We start from the raw sequence: 18,555 nt of genomic DNA, 5'->3' as shown, positions 1-18,555 counted from the left end.
TAAAACAACGATAAAACCAGATTTAAATAAATCTAAAACAGCGCGAGCTCATCAAAAAATGTCGTCTACAGCTAAAACTACACATCGTACTCGCTCACTAATGATTGACAGCAACTCATCGAGATTTCCCTCGTAATTATATTTTCACACTCACGCACTCGAGATTTCTCGCCACGAGGGAGAACACATAGATTTTCCCCGTATGGATCGCGTGTGCGTGCATACATTGTACTATATACGTGCCATATATACATATATCGTATACACATGCTATACGCTGCAAGTGCACGCGATAGCCCTGCCGCATGCGCGCGTCAATGCATGAGATTCGCGGCGAACGACGACGACGGAAAGAGTATCCGAGAGCGCACGTTTCCCGAGACTCTGCTGCAGTCGCGCTCGGTTCGCCAAACTATCCGGCTCGTTTCGTCTCGCTGGCGCGCGCGCGGCGCTCTTCGCGCGTCTTTCGAAGCCGAGAATTTGGACGAAGACGATCTGTATCCTCTTTTTCGTCGCCAGAATGTCTTTGCACGAGCGATAATTTTAACGATGAAAGTATACCACACAGTGATCGTTTTCAAGTATGAGTTTTACCACGATCGTTGAATCAAATTGTCAAAATTCGAATAAAACCCTTCGATTCGGTTTTGAAACTCAAAGGAAAAAAGGCCACAAAATTCCAGCTACAGTGTACAAATGAACGCGTCGTAAAACACCATGAAACTTTGGACGTTGAAGTTGTAAAAAAAACCAGTGCTTTTGACGAATAAGTGGATAAAGACTCGGCTCGCAGGGAGACGCTGGAAAAAGTATAACGCCGCTGCTGCTGGCCTGCCACAGCCATAATAAGTAAAATAATAGTAAAACACGTGCGCGCACGAGCGGGCCGCGCTCGCCTCCTACACGTACCCATAAGATTCGCTTCTCGGTCAAACGCTCGGAGACCGAGAGAGAGAGAGCTTTTATGTCGCGAAACGCCGGCTGCTGACGACTTCCACCGTAGATGCCTGCATATATGCATATATACAGAGAGGCCTGGCACAGCACATATACCACGGACGATCGATTCCTCGCGGCCTGTAACGACTGTACGTGAGAGCTTCCGGCGATTATCCACAGACACACACACATAAACTGGTGCACGTGCAGCAGACACGCACATGCTTATACGGCGGACTGCAGCAGTAGCAGCGCGCGTGCAACGCACAAAGAGATTGAGAACAGCGCTTTTACGAGCCGCAAGCCCAAGATATATAGGTATATCAACTTGCCGGTAAGTGCAATCGTGATTTTACGTATGATACTTTAACGGGAAATCGATAAAACTGATCCAATTGGATGATGCACGCAACTGTATATTAAGAGAAGGCGAATATTTCCGTTCCGCTACGTGCCGATATACGTATGAGCTACTGTGCACAAAACTCGAATGAATTCGAGAGTTGGAATCATTTTTAGGTAGCGCCGATCAATCGACTCGATCGAGTTCAGTGACGCGCAACTATACTCGAGCTCGAGCGAGCCGTCAGTTTACCTCTAGTAGTCTCTCGTGCTTTATTCACGGTCCGCGCGCATAAAATATGATACATTGCCCCGCGCGCGTGTCGAAACGAGCACCGCCCCCGTGCAGTCGAGAGACAGAAAGCGAGACACGGAACAACTCGCGTAATTCAGATTCGAAATTTACCTAGCCAGCGCTCGATCGCGCGACGCGATGAATTAAATGGCTTGTAATTCGAACGTCGAATTTATAATGAGTTTCAGCGCTTGCATTTATAAAATATAAATCACGAGCGCGAGGGGATGCAGCAGTCCGCAACGCAGCTTTACGTAAATTAAAGCGCGAGAAATATTACGCGGCTCTTATTTATGGAGATGTAGCCAGGGAAATCGAGGCTTTGTGCTTATGATAATGTTTCCAATGAACCGCACAATCGTCGTCGTCGTCGTCGTCGTCGTCGCCACCACCGAGCGTTCGCGAATGTGCGGGCAATAAAGTGTTATATGGAGTATTGAATGGGAACTAACGAGCATATATAGAGCTCGGGATAACGCGCTATACGCTCGACGTTATATATGCCATTCACTCGTACACGCTCGTATATTAGCTTATTTGATAAAGGACGTGCTTCGTTTCAATGTATGACGGCGATGTTCCGCGCTAGCTGGAAATTCGAGGCTCTATGATTTGACCGAAGTGCGCTTGAGACCGTTATTTAACTAATATAACGAGGCTGGACATTTTAGAATATAGACAAATAAAGAGCATCGATTCGATCAAGAGACGCGTGCTTTTTTTGCCTTGCAAATCCTCCACGCGAGACCAGCACTTTGGTGCCACGCGTGTAATTTCAGGGAATTATACTAATCAAGTGCTTTTTCAACAAACGAGCGGATAAATCAATATTGTTTTTTGGCGTGAGAATTTTACAGTCTTCTCGAGTTCCGAAACGAGAGCGAAAATGGATCTCCCATTGATATTGAGCATAAAATTGGCACACAAACAGCAGACCACGAGCTAAATATAATGTCTTATTTAGATCGATTAGTCGATCCGTCTTGACAATATTAATGAAGAATTCGATCGATAATCGTACACACGCGTGGTGGTGGTTTTTTTCTCTCTCTTTTCCATATTAATAATTCGTTTCTCTGCCATGGATATATGGACGTGTACAACTGCTGCGCTCAATATTATACCGCTACTAGCACCGCTGGCACACACACACACTGCAGTGGCACAGCTGACGAGTAAAGTAACGTCCTCGTTTATCACGATTGAAACGAGAGCGTATACTGCAGCAGCAGCAACACGGAGGCATGGAAGCACGAGGGAAAAAGTTCCACTTACATACATACATACATACGTACATAGACACTCATGGCAGCTCCTAGTCACTGCGCGAGCAATGGCAATCGAGTGTTAATCTACAACGCTTGCGGTATAAATTGTCATTAGTGCACGAGTGTCAATAATTACACATACACGGGTGGATCGAAGATTCCATGTTCGCATCGATCCTGATCGATCACGCCTTGCATTTTCTTCCTTCCTTTCCAACCTGTTTCTCATTTTTCTTTTGGATAGTTTGAAGAGAAAAAAATATTATTAAGATTGATATTATAAGTCGACTTCGATAACTGCAATTGAGAACATTTATCGCGTGTGTAAGCTAGAGAGGAATTACATTAACATTCGGCTATGTATGAGAAGCCTAGAGTGTACGTCTGGCCAAATCAACGTGTTAACTACTTGGTGACGATGAATTCGGTTGCAGCCGCAGCGTACTAAAGCCCCTTGGGACTCCGATAACTGCCTCGTCGAGTGAGTCCGTTATATATAGTGCTGGTACACAGTCGCGCGTGGTGTAGGCGGGTGTAGGTGTGTTGCCGCCGCCACATCGTCGTCGTCGTCGTCGTCGCGAGCCGAAGCCCTCGGCGCAATTCATTTAACCGCAATATATATACCATATTTATGTTTGGCCCAAAGCGAGTACAACTTAATCTCCGAGTTCAGCGTGTCACCGAACTCGCGCCCGCGCGCGCGAGAGCGAGTTATAAACAGTTCTTAAATTATTCATCGTGGTTCCCTCGCGTTATTATGCAGATCGTTAGCCGCGGATAATACGATTATAATTCCGTACGAACGACGAGATACAAATTAATAGGGCCGTGGGCGCAGATCCAATCGAAGCATATTCGTTGCTTCGTTACGGCTGAAGTTGCAATTTCAACGCGCGGCCGGGGTGTAACATCGGCAAAATACGATCGCAACGCGCGCACAGTAATGAATCATCCGAAATCGAAGGTGTGGGAAGGGGTTCGGATTATGACCACTGTTATGCAGGAGCCGCGGCGGCAAGGGGGGGGGCTCAATTATACCGCGCTTCTGCAATGCCTTGGCCATATCCAACGAAGATACGCCGCGGCCTGCATTATATGCAATCTTGCGTACCTCGTAAATCCTCCGTCGCATTCCAGGACTATAGGTTTGAATTATCGCTGCTGCTGCTTCTCTCTGAAATTAAGCTCCTATCGTTCAGCGCTGTAGCCGTACGCCAAGCGGGTAAAAGTAGCTATCGCACCATGTAAAGCCCGTAACAAGATCATTTTTAGCTCGATATACTGCAGGCACGAAGCAGCAGCAGCAGCACTATATAGCGCGTTTGTGTAATACAAACTAACTTTGTAAGGGATACACCGAGTGTTGCGGTTATTGCGCTCATCGGCCAATATAATAATAATAACAATACCTACCTAAACGTAACTTTTTGCTCTTTTTCACTTTCTCTCTCTTTCGCTCGTCGCACGATAAAGGATAGGTGTTGAAAGTAAGGAGGTTAAGCAAGCAATCCTATAATGGACCTAAGAACGCCTGGCAGTTTTATACATGCATAGCGAGGTGGTGAAAAAAGTGTGAGGAACTTGTGTTACTACTCTCGGGCTGGCGCGAGCTATTTTATATTCGAGTTTTGCGTCTTCCAGCCCCACACCTATACGTATATATCTGTGTGCTGCACATATCTTTGCTGTTTTTTTACGCGAGCTTATGTATATGCAGATTTTTTCCCTGCCACCAAGGCGCAGATATGATAAAAAAAAATCGTATGCGCGAAAAAAATGTAAATACAAAGAAGATTTCATACAACACGTGTGTGATTTTTTACATGGCTTGCGAGCCCGCGACAAGATGTGTGCTCGAGGTATACGCAGTGGGACACATAAAAAGCATCTTTGATAAAAAAATTTTATTATTCGCTACTTCTATTTTCCGCCGTATAGTCCATTGTTGCGATTTTGCTCGTATAGCACTTGCCCTGTATGCATCGAGAGCAAAGTACACGGCGTGTTTCCGTGTTATTTTGAATATTGTACAATATAAGATTGGAACATTTTGATGGATTGACCGTGAACTAATTCGCACGATAATTTTCTTATTTTCAGATCGAGACAATAAACCGTGTGTGAATAAAGGGTGAATCATGGAGACCCTGTACACGGGTGCGGTGCACGGCTTCCCGCCGTCGTCGCACGGCATGCCTAACGGTCTGGCCGCGCCGTTCGATCAAGATGGCGTGCTGAGCCTGGTCGTCGTGCTCGGCGGCAGTCTGTCCCTCGTCGCTCTCATCTTCGCTTTCATCACATACAGGTAAATGTACAAACATCTTCTGGCCGCGCGCGCATACGTATCCTCTCTCGTTATATTAGGGTTTCCGTGTCCTCGTGCGTCGCAGGCTACAACGTAATGATCAAGTATGTGCCCAACTATGCGTGCGCGGATTCCTCGAGTTTTGCCTGCTTTTCGGAGGCTATCCTATGTAGCCTTTACAACAAGCTGCTATACCCGATGCTGCTCGCTCTGCCCGTATTATATACTTGCGAAGAGAGAGAGCCAAAAGTTAAGCGGAGCAGAAAGCGTATATCGAATGCTAATTTTCTTTGATCGAGTGTGTCGGGTAATTAGCGATTTTAGACCGCGTCCCATATGTCAGTCGAACTGTATTGCAGGCGGCAACGGCAGCACTGGCAGTCCGATACGATATTTCCGCAATCACTGGGGTGAAATGATGAATGGATTGACCACCTCCCCTCTCTTGTTCGATTAACGTGAAAAAATATGGTAATACACGGGCGTAAATCGTTATTTCATGACTTTCATTCAGTCTCGTCACCTGAATATTATTCGAGAGATTAACGACGTGATAATGGTTTTACTTTTCGATTAAATTCAACACTTTCGATGAGCATGCATATGATTCATGTCAATATATTTGAAATAGTTAAATATTTCATGAAAAGATAAGCATCGATAACCTGGTAAAAAAGCTCAACATTTTATGGCTACTTTTTGGCCGACAAAAAAGTCTTTTGGACATAAAATAGCCATTAGAACTGAACATATTTTAACCAAAAATCAAAGGGGTTTTCGACATAATATTTAACGTTATTTACAAAGAGCACGTTTATATGTCTATGTGAACGAAAAATGCTACTCTTTTTAAAGTACGTGACCATGTATTGCTTCTCATTTTATTGCAATTTAACTACCATATTTTGTCATTTTCAATTTTTCGATATTGAAAAATAAGTATCGTGGAACCATCGAATAGAGGTATCGAATAGAGGTATGTATATGAAATAATCGCGCATCTGGTGCTACGACTTATACAATAATTTGTACTTTTCCACTTGCAGATTTATAAATATTATGGACCTCGCCATCTAGTGGTAGAGGCTTAAAGTCGTATTATCGAAATTAACGTGGTCTAAATATTGTGAAACGACTAACCTGTCAATTTTAGATCATTTAAAACGCGATTAATGTATTTATTAAACAATTGTAATAGAAAAATCGCCAAAAACAACCCAATCGATCAATAGTGTATTTTAAAACATTTTAAATGACCTTTTTTCGTTCAGCAGGCTGTAACTGATATTGAACATTTCTCCCATATTCCGTAAATCTCGATTGAAAATTTGTTAGTAGCCAAATGAAAAAGTAAAACTTATGCAATAGCAACCATTGACGAAACAATAATCACGCCAAGTAATTTGCGCTCTGGATTTCAGTCGTTGCACGTGTGTGCGAATCCCGAACGATGTATATATACGTTGATAGCTCGGCTTAGTCAGTGCAACTAATTACTTCGCGAATACAATTGTAATCCTTGCTTATCCATTTTAAAGCCACGAAAGCTACAATCGTCGCCCACCCACATTTTCTGGCAAACTCTTGGCCGCATTTAAAACTTGCGACGTGTACTTTAGTCTGTTAGATAAAAAGTGTATCTTAAATTTTAATGAAGAAGTAAATATGTCTAAAATACATTTTCAATCGATTATTTATTGAATCATTTATTAAGTTCTTCTTCTTTTCTAGTATAATAGTTTTATTAAATTATATTTACGTATTTGAATTAGAGTACATTACGGTATTAGGTTTGCTTGAGATTTCATCTATCTCTAACCTAGATCTCTAAATCTTGTTATAGATAAAATCACTTGCGAGCTTCCACGTGATATTCTGAACATAATATAATGGATTCGAAATGTCAGTATCTAATTTTTCAGAGCAGCATAAGGTGTAAAATTTTAATAATATTTCTTTTGCTAGTAATGACTAAAAATCCTTCTAGGACGCGGCTAATGTAAAACATTTCAAAGAATTTACAAAAGTAAAACACGCTGGAAAGAGCGGGAATCTCGCAAATTCAAAATTATAGCCACTAAATCCTCTTTAATCGAGGATAAAGGATGGTTGATGCTCATAATATGTATGCCGCGCGCGTGTATATGTGTGGTTCAAAGTCTGACAACATGCACACGCTATCATATTTATAAAACGATATAATCTACTTACCGTAGGGATTTTCACGATTAGCAGGGACGAAAGTGCATGCACCATGTTAAATGAGATCTCGTTAAAATGAAATTTCCAACTTAGCCGCTCATGAAGGTACATGAATTTCGTTTATTACCGTCGTGAAATAAAAAAAAATAACAATGGCATTCCACATATATTATTTATATAACTCCCGGAGAAAACGAGTTGATATCGTACAGGCGATCGTAAAACGGAAAAATATATTTGTCTCTAGAGCATTGTAATTTTTAAAAAAGTTTCTATTCAAATCGCCGCCCTGCTGTGGAATAAAAATATTTGAAAAAAAAATACGGAAACAAAAAACCCCGTGAAAAAAATTTCAGCTTTTTGTGCCACGTCCATCTCTCTTCCGTCTTCTCTCTCTAACATCGGGCATTCATCAGAGTCCGTTTAGTAAACAACAAGTGTACATTGAAACTTGAAAAATAATTCCTGTAACTCACAACAATACACACGAGGATTAAATAACACTTTTTTTTCTGGCACATACGCATCTTCGGCATGGACTGCATGATCGTTTGCATGATTTATCTTTTTTATCGTTAAGAAATTGCTTAGCAGATTAATAGTTATGCAAAAAATTTTTTTTAAAGCTCAGTGAGTAGGCGTGGATAATATTCGTAAATAGTTTCATTTTACACGAGCTAATTACAACTATAAAATATAAATAGAGGAAAAAAGTTTATCGATCGTTCCGATTATTATTAATTTGCTGTTGAAGTTAAGCGTGGAGTAACTTTTGAATAATTTATTCCAACAGAAAGGTGTATTGTTCCACTCGTTATAAATTAAACTATGTGGTGTCGTACGCAAATTAAATTAATTTTCATGAATCCGTGTGAACTTGATGTTTTTAAACAAATTTAATTTTGTGTACAATTTTTATAAAAATATTAATTTTAATCAAATAAAATGAATTTTTTCAACGAAATAAAATTAGTATTCATGTACGAAAACTTTAGAAGAGAAATTTCTTAATGCATCAAAGCTTTGCTAAAATCTTTTGTTTTGTTTAACTTAATTTTACGGCAAAGAAAATCTAGTAAAATGAGTTCAGAACATAATCCAATGGAGCTGCGCAGAAAATTTACGAGCTTCAAATGACATGTATCATAAATTAATGTTATCAAGTTTTCTTGTTTAAAGAATTCAAAGCGCAATGAAGCAAACTACAAACTACATTGACTTTCTAACCCCCATATCTATGGATACTTTTTTATCATCAGTATATGATAGCTGTAAAAATAACAGTAAAAACTTCTCGCTCTTTTCCAAGTGAAAAAAATAAAGGAAAAGAACAAAGTATCATCAAACTTTGATAAGAAAATAGTCGGGTACTTTAGTAATTAGCCATGTGCAAAACGAAAGACCCAGAGGAATGTGACTCGTTCGAAAAATTAATCATAACGATGATAGTTTTTATTGCACGTAAATTAAAAAAACATTGTCGTTCATAAACTCGGGCTGTTTTACTACGAGATATGTGTCATACAAAATGAGTACAATAGGGCATTGCCAAAGTCACATGCTGGACAAGTAGATAACAAATGTTATTGTTAAACTTATTTTCATTTTAGAGGTAAGCTACTTTCAACAATATTAATTCAGATGGCATTTTCCGCTACTGAATGTACAGCGCTTGCCAAGAAATTTCAAACTAGTGAATCAATGCTCTTATTGAGAAGAGGATTAAAATGTTGTCACGAAACGAGTATGAAAAGTTTTTGGTCCGATATAGGCTTGCTTCATTAATGTCAGAGATTCAAATATATTCATCATCGCTTAATCCGAGCGAAACCTCTACAGTGCACAGTGTGTGCATATAGGTTGAAAAATTGATTACCGGGGAAGCAAAAAAGATTTATTCCCACACCCACTTTTGCAGCGATGCAGAAAACTTTTTTACCTTCGCTCAAATGCATGTGTATTCATGAGTTTGATTAAAATTATTAGGGGAGAAACTTTTTTCGAGCTAAGATAAAAATAAGCCTGATGGAAGATGTTGTACCGAAAGATGGAAAAGATGTACATCCTCGTTTAACGAAGAAACGAAACTGCTAATTCGGTTTTATCGGAGGTTATACATTTTAAAACTTGCTTGTTTTTGACCTTATTGTAAAAGTATAACTAAAAAGTCGTAAAATTGTAAACTCGACACAAATAAAATAGCCCGTGAGTTCGAAAAACTTGGAGATCCAATCAGCAAAAATCATCAGAACTTCGTACGCGACATCGTTTGATAACTCAATTTCCAACAATCGCTACTTTCTCCGTCGCTCTCGCTTTGTTCTTTTTTTTTTTAACAATCAAACGAATGGAAAATTTCTGAAAAAAGTAACGAGTTGTGGTTTTTAATTTTATTTAAAATGTGTCAGCGGCTAAATATTCTTGGTAGATTTGGGATTATGAAACGCTCTATGCATACGCAAATTTTACTATCGTGTAAAGAAACGTATATTTTTGCATACTCAAATACTAGTAAGATGAGCCAAGGATGCACTGGATTAAACGGGTCACATATTATTTTTGTTTTTTCTCGTGATTCTTGAAAACATTAAAGAAAAAGAAAGGCGCATCCGTAATGAAATTTTAAAACTATTTTTATCAAAAAAATTATGAAAATGATTGAAATTTCGCATAGAAAAAAGTGCCGCGCAAAGTCTTATGAAACGAAGATTAGAACTTTTCTTAATATTGCATATGCAACTTTTTGCACGGAGTATACTGTAGAGTTTCTAATATACGTCACGCTTGCGAAATATAATCTCCGGGGCTCTTCGTCGCAAAGTAGTAGTTTGTCTGACTACTGCTCGAGTTTTCCACTGAGCGTATATCTAGCAAACAGTTTACATCCCGTTTTATGTACATTGAACTTCTGAATTATGCAGTGAACTTACATCTAAAATATTTGGTTATAGCGCGAATATTGACGAGGAATTTTGTGTTAGAATACATAGAAAAGAAGGTAATATCTAGTCCACTTGCACGAAATTTGTCATTAATATTATACTACGTTGCAATCGATGACTTCAATGCAACATTGACATCTGATATTTGTATTGATTAGGTCGCATGCTAGAACTATTAAACGAGCTGCTCGCTCTCATTAACTATTTTTACAATAGTATAAAACACATCAATACAAATACATTTTCATTGAACTATTTTATTTAACGTTGAAATTAAATACATGAAATTACAACACTAAAGCTTTGTACATAAAATTTATTTCATTTCGTAATTTCAATTAAACTTAAGGGTATAAACTATAAATGTAATTTTTAAAACTCTCTGCTTGAAAATTGTTCTTATTATTTTAAAATAGTTTTTGGTGCTGCTCAAAAAATTAAATAATTCGTAGGGTTACACCGAAATATATTCAATAAACGTCTGAAAAGTTTTAAGTTTTTCAAGTTTGTCTCGATATACTGTGTACTGACTGTATACTGACGATATACTGAAATTCTTTTCATTTCTTTGAAGCAATGAAATGAAAATTTAAATTTCAGCGCATGTTTATTTTCTGCGCGATTGTCTTCAATTTTGCTCACAATAAATTATTATTGCTGCGATATCAACGTCCTTACAATAGATTACACATATGGTACATCAGAACTGTGTAATGAGCCCTTTTCTTGGCCCAATTATATCTATAATAAAATCAACTTACCGTTGTCTCACAACTTTAGCATAGTGTGTAGGGATGGGTTTACAATAAAATAATAACATTCATATCTTTTAATGCACTATCTCGGATTTATTGAGATTAAATCTATGGTTTACAACAGTTGTTTCTTACTGCTTATCGTGGCGCTCTGTGATTTTCAGCGGCGTCGTTGTCTCGTAGATGTGTAGGCTGCTACCGGTGGGTCGAGTGCGGCTATACGTTGATGGATCTATGAACACTCGATCTGCTGAGCGGCAGGTGCCTTGAGGTACTGTAGCTATTGAAGCTAGCACATTTGGTGTTCAGTCTATTTTCACCACACTTAAACTCACTTGCAAATACTTGAACTTTTAATTAGTAATTACAAAATTCGATCGCGCAGAGCTTCAGCCTCGTTAACAGTTGTAAGTCTTATGAATTTGGCATAGCTCCGCCGCACTCAACTGTAATATCCGATCTGTCCCCAAGCTTGCCTTTTGCCCAGCTTATATATTGTTCTTACATGCATCAATGCTTGCAACTCTTGTTGACTTGAAGAATGCATTTCTATGCGTCATTATACACTTATCTGTTTATTAAAATTATTGCGTCTACCTTTTGTATAATGCTTTTTCACGAAAATATATTTCCCAATTTATTTTCCACATATTAGACGATACAACGTAGACTGGACCTGTCAAGTACTTTAATTTGAACAACTAATTTGACTTTGCTACTTGCAGATTTACAGATAAAGGTATGTGCCATCTCGAGGTAGAAGCTTGAAGTGGTATTATTTTACCTTAAGTTGTTGAAACAAACAATGGCCATTTTCAAGTTATTTGAAATGCGCTCAATATTTGTAACATAATTTTATGAGAAAAATGGCCAACAAAAAGTCCGATTCAATGTATTTTAAAACTTTTAAAATGGTTACTTTTTGATCATCAGGCCATTATTAATGTTGAGCATTTCTATCGGGGATAAAATACTAATTTTCCAATAAAGTCGAATAAATCTGATAAAAACCTTAATAGTTATTGCGTTTATACTTTGACGAAGCACATCATAATAAAGAGTTATATACTACCAAAAAAACATTTTTCCCCTGTAAAGATAATAATAAAAAGCAAAGAAAACGTGTTGAAATATTATTATTAGCTCATTGGATCATAACTGCTTTTTTATTGAAGCTCCTTGCTAGTGAAACTTTCTTTTGGGACATATATACCTTTCAAATTTTACATAGAGCCATTTTACCGGTTTCGAAAGCTAATTTTTTTGGATCATCTGGTTGTACAGGATGTGAAAAAACCAAAATTTTTACAAAGTAATATCAATGAAACATAATTTATCTAAAAGACATTTGACCAAGCTAGTGTCAAATGATGATACGAAATAATGTAATTTGTCAATTTAAATTATTTTATTATTTAGGTTTCAAGTCATTTATCCAATACTTTTTACAGCGGTAATTTTTCTTATTTTAGATAACATTTTTTTATTTAGCATAAAACTTAAATTGCACAGTAAATCGGTAAAATGAAACATTTGCAGAAATGATACTGTTAATAGGCTTTAGGAAATGACGAGGAAGGAGAAAGAAAGGGAAAGATAGAGAACTGAATGTAAAACTCAAAGTGTTTTATCATGCGAAGTAACTAAAGTTTCAACCCGGATATTAACTAAAATAGAAAAGCACGAGGAGTAGAAGTTTCACCGATAGCGCTATACCAAAATGAGCATCAAATAAATGAAACTGTATGCTTCTAACTTTTATTTTATAATTATAGTGAATGAACTATTAATCTCATAAATTATTTCCAAATATATTACTTAAACTGAATACGCCGATGTTTAAATTTTAAATAATTTGTCTTGTAGAAAACAAAGAAACCAATATAGATTTAAGAGAAATTTATTGTTATTTTACTTTAAAAATTATAATAAATAAATATTTAAAAAAAAAAGTAAAATAACTCTCTTAGTTGCAAATGCTTCCACCTTTAAATTCGGTGTCATTAATTTACGTGTTCTCTATTTCCATGCTGACTCGCTCTCACGTACGTGGGTGTCTTTGTCAAAGCTTGAAATGTGCACAGATATTGCAAAGACTGCTGCGCTGATGCAAGTGTCGTGTTGTTGTAGTTTTAATGCAATATTAATTTAGTGCATTTGTGATTTCAATATACGTTTATAATTAAAGAGCAGACGCACAGTCTGAAAATGAGTTGTACACTCGACAAATTTGATATTCAAGAATTATTACAATGAGCTGCTACACCATTGGAAATCGAAATTGAATACGCGTAGCAACGTAGAAATTAAGTAGTATTGAAATAATCAAGAGAAAATTAACATTTAATTTTTATGATTTTGATTACTACATGCAGCATACAAAATATGCATAATATTTTAAATTGTTAACAATAAATTAATAATTCTTTGAGTAATAGATGCAAAAACATCTTTTGAGTTGATGAATGCAGCAGAAATTGGAGACAAGAGAAACTAGTAAATACCGCAGCACATAGGTATATCTCATACTAAGAATAGTCCTTAAAAAATATAGCGCGGAAAATGTCAGTAACAAAAAAGTGACTATGCCAGACAAATAGAGATAACAAACTTTTCAGCAAAACATTAATTTCGCACGTGTCTCGTAACTGCATTTGTACAATATACAGTAGGAAAAGTGTCGCGCGTGAAGCTTGAGAACACGTAGCTATATGTACACACACGCAGACACACACACACAGTTGTTGCCACGCGCGCGAGGATTTCTAAATAATTGACGTACGCTCGTTGAACTTCAAAGTCACTTTTGTTCTAGCATTCCATTTGACGTTGGACACGCGAAATAAAAACAATTTGTATCCTTTCGTGTTCGTTTGAGGGTGAATAATTTAGGAGCTAGCATCTCATTTTTGAGGAAAGATACGCGTTTTGACCACGGCCGTATATTTTTATCTCATAAAATTTTTCTTACGGAAAATTCTGTAGTCAAAATAAGTTTTCCATTTCGTTTAAATTCAAACGAAATTAAAATTTTTTTCCGTTTGAGAAGCGAGCAAACATTTTTCGAGTAAATAATGACAATTTCATTCAAATAAATATACCGAGGCTGGACTTGATTTTCTATTTAGTTTGATATAATTATTCGTAATTGCTTTGAAATTTTTTGAACTAATTAATAACAAATATTATCGAGCCATGATACATTCTATGAAAAAATCGTTAAATCAAAGGGTGAATGTTTTTCCAAACCTTTCAAAATTATCTTTCAATTAAAAAACGAGTATCGAGCAGTTATACTTTAGTTTCGCGTATTAATTTCAGATGAATATGCGTTCAACCCAATAAATTTAAGTAAATCTTTTAATCGTGTTTGAATATTTTTTCTTGAGCTAAAAATTTAGAACAGAGTAGAAAAGTCAAGTATCAAAGCCTTAATCATCTACGTTCAACGCTTATCAGCATCTCTTTATTATATTTCTCTATTGCAGCAACCATTAAAACGTCTGGAAGCCTTTATATGTGATATACGCGCGAAGTATAGGAAATTACAAAGAATGATCAAAGAAGCAGTTTCATGCATGTATATGTGTAATATAGTACCGCAAGCGTATACATAAAGTCAAAGTAGACCTCGAGGGTTTCTTTACCACTCGTACACATTCTCGCTCACCTTCACAGATGCACACGAACACGAAGATAGGTGAACGCTCACAAACACGCAGCAACATATATGGCGGCAAAGATGCATAGCACTGCCCTATATTACGTGCAGCATAAAACACATATTCATGAAAATGGTGAGATGTACAGAATACTAATTTCGCACTTGTATATAACCGTGTCTGCCTCATAATTTCTACAGAAAACCGATGATTACAATACTTTATCAAAAATGCTATTTTTTATCATGTTTCAAACCGAAAAAAGTCATTATTTAGAATCGGAACATTTTTGACGAATAATTTTTGATACCAAAATTTATAGGTTGAAAATCCTTGGTTAAAATCAAGACAATAAACATAAATTAGTTTAGAAACTTATTTGAATGTTAATGTATTCCCATGATGACATTTATGTCAACTCGAATAGGATATCCCGTCAAATTATGCCGTTGACCAGACCTCCTATGCCTCTCCTGTGGTTACGACAATTATGCTAATTGAATGTAAACAATTATTGTGTAGATGACCATAGTTTTGGTTGTCTATTCCATTATTCATCTAATGCATAAATATAGATTTCAAAGCAAATTACGAAATGCTATAATTATGTCAAAATAAATAGCTACTAATAATTAACTACTCAACTCAAATGCTCGAAAGGATATGCAAAATATCAAAACAGAGAAATTCGAATTAATTAAGGAAGAAAAATGCAAGTCCGTCAAAATAAAATTACGTCGTATTTGTGTTAGAGGTATGAAAACGTAGCAAGAAAAATTCTTTCTCACCAATTTCGTTTATCTTTATTTCGGTTCATTTAAATTTATTTTTTTATTCAAATTACTATGATATAGTGTGTATTATAAAAATAACAATAAAACAATAATAAAATAACAAAATAAAAAATTAAATTATTTTACAATTATTGAGCTCATTTTAATGATTTGAAAATAACAGTTGTTTTTAAATATCCTCCTTGAAATCGTCTCATTAGGAACGATAATATTTATCATCTCCAATACAAAATCCATTTTTTTAAATTAAACAACTGTCATCTTTACTTTGGAATCAGAACCAAATTTTCAGCAAACTTCGGCGGAATCAAATTAGCATCCGTAGTAAGTCAGACAGTATACTGTTTCAATCGCTATTTACGCTATTGTGTAAAATACATTACATTCTGGTGCTAACTTCGTGGAGAACTTCTCCGTCTATCCGTTGATAGGTGAACAGGTCGCGAAACAAACGGCAAATAGAACTTGGCTATATGTTAGTCATCGCCTGGTCGCATTTGCTTTGCTTCATATTGTCAATAAGAATCGATACGAGATCTTGCATTCTGTAAATCTTGACTTGTTGCCTTACATTTTTCCATCTTTCATTACTGATCAATATCTTTTTTCGAGCTCTTGACCTGGACTGAAAATCTAACACAGCTGAAAAAAGCTGTTGACGTCGTCGCGTTTAACAGCGCTTTTGAGCTCTGATAACGTACCAACTCATGTAAATGCAAATTTTAATTCCTACTAATACATCTGTCTGTCTGTCTGTCTCTCTCTCTCTCTCTCTTCCTTTTGCAAATGACTTCATGAAAGTCTTGAATTTTTTCTACTGAATCTACTTACACATAACATGGTGTTGTCGTGTCGTGACATCTAACTGCATAGTATTTTTTGTTGGTCGTACTGCATCAAATTGTAAATGCTGACATACTTTATATTCTTTTAGAATGGTCAAATGTTGCAAGTCCTGTATCAACGTAACAATGAGTACTTCAATACTATAAAAAGAAATCCAGGCAGGGGCGAACGGTTAGAGAGCTTCTTCCGTTATCTGGCGCTGCAATTCTTTCGAGAATCTCCCGGTTAACCTATTTTTAATTTACACTTTTCTGTCTTCGGAGCTCGAATGACGTATTAATCACTAAAACGTCTTGCGATCAATCACTTCAGCAATATCGTCTTACCTAAGACACGAATTTCTTATTATAGCCACAATCGGAGATGTATGCACTTCTAAAAGCAGCAATTAGTTCCCGTGAACACTAATTTTAGGGAAGCCCATTAGAGTTACTAAAGCTCATAATTACATGAACATCATAAATTCAACAAAAGAAATCGAGATAAACAACGCGCTTAATTATTTAGCGTTTACTATGATTAAAGATTAAAAATAATAAAATTTTTACAAAATCAACAAAAACTTTAAAAGCTTGAGCGAAAAACTCAAATATAATCTGAAAAAGTTTTGAAGTACCTACTTAACTTAATCCAAATAACTTCGTAGGAATAACATAATTTATGTACTTTCAGCGTTGATGTAAATTAATTAATTTCAAATCTCTCCGTAAAAGATTTTACATGCCAAAAATAACAAAATTATATTAAATACCTGCAAAATAAGCTAGTAGGTTCAATTAAATGGTATAAACAATTTTAAACTGATTTCGTTGAAGCAACGTAAATATTTTTTTAGACTACGCGAAGCTGTTCAAGTTTAATCCTAAATTATGCTATTATGTTTATGAAAATCAATAAAATTATTGTGTATGATACTGCACTATCATAAATAATATCATAGTGATTACCCAATAAATTAAAATGTATCGAATTCTCATAATAATTACTTTAAACAAAAAATTGACCCAATCCTTAAGCAAGTCTAAATAAACTTCTTTTCGTCAAACCAGTTCTCACAGCAGTAAAGAACTTGGATGAAATCAACCCAAATTAATCCCATTCAATTAAGGAAGATGAAGAAAAACATGTCGACGTGTCGCAGTAAAAGTACACGAAGCATTGAAACAATAGAATCTTAATTTTGGAATGAAGAAGCGAGCGAATAAAACATTGCCATTTCCGCAGTTTGCATTGATGAAAAATTGCCAGCAAGTACGTGATTCTAAAAGAGTCGTGCGATTCATTTTTTGATTTACATTGCTGTGCACTTTGGGCGTTCGATTTTTTAATGCATCATACACGGAGAGCACACCGAAAAAAGGCCACGAGAGAAAGATTGCGAGGAAGCGAGTGAGTGAGATAAGAGGGAGAGAACGAGCTCTCTCTCTTGTGGGATTTGCGCCGGAAAAAACGTACCCGATATGTGACGCACATCCCATTCAACAGACAGCCGCAGCTGCTTCGAGCATCAGCGGCGGCTCGTCGGCGCATAATGTATATAGATATGCGTTGGCTTTTCTGTTTATTCGCGCGGGCGCACGTTGTGAATTCGTTCCGGATGAACGAGCCTCGCTCTCCTCCCTCCTCCTTGAGCGCTCGATATAGGGAGAGTGCAAAATTATTTGAATTTCCATATCTCGGGATTGAGCTTGAAATGCGTTATATGTATATAACTCCCACATACGTGTAAACGTACACCTCTTGAGTATTGCCGCGTGCGCTGCCGCACTCGTTATCACAAGCGAGAATCAAGAACGAAATTTGCTTCTAAAGGAGAGAGTCGAGTCATCGAATCGGGCGAGAGTTAATAATTTCTCCGGCGCCAAAATCGGGACCAATTCTTTCTTGGCAACGCGCAAGAGCTATAATAATCCTCGAATCAACTTCTGCTTGAAAATAAATATATTTCGCGCGCTGAACATTAATAGTACCCCGCTGAAGATGAGAATGTAGTATAACATTTCAAACGGCTGCTCGCTAATGAGCAGTTAAGTGAATTAGAGAATTTCATTCGTAGCTTAATCATATCCGAATTCCATATCACTGAGTATGCTTTCGCGTAGTGAAATTTAATCGAGTTCGGGTACGAACATGTAGTTGTTTGATACAAAAATCACTCGAAAGATTAAATTGATGAAATATAAATTCAAAAATATTTTTATAACT

At 36.8% G+C, this 18,555-nt stretch overlaps 1 protein-coding gene across 1 annotated transcript in view; it reads left to right on the top strand.

Moving 5' to 3' along the window:
• Positions 1 to 407: 407 nt before the first annotated feature.
• Positions 408 to 18,555, top strand: part of LOC106652508 (adhesion G protein-coupled receptor L4) — a 65,034-nt gene continuing 46,886 nt past the window's right edge. The window contains exons 1-2 of the mRNA XM_014371505.2: positions 408 to 1,273; positions 4,945 to 5,149. Coding sequence (XP_014226991.1) covers positions 4,983 to 5,149 — 167 coding nt within the window. The 5' untranslated portion in view covers positions 408 to 1,273; positions 4,945 to 4,982. The remainder of the gene's footprint in view (positions 1,274 to 4,944; positions 5,150 to 18,555) is intronic.

The sequence above is a fragment of the Trichogramma pretiosum genome, unplaced genomic scaffold (genome assembly GCF_000599845.2).
Source record: "Trichogramma pretiosum strain Unisexual culture from Peru unplaced genomic scaffold, Tpre_2.0 scaffold26, whole genome shotgun sequence".
Lineage (NCBI taxonomy): Eukaryota > Metazoa > Arthropoda > Insecta > Hymenoptera > Trichogrammatidae > Trichogramma > Trichogramma pretiosum.
This window is presented reverse-complemented; position numbering and strand designations above follow the sequence as displayed.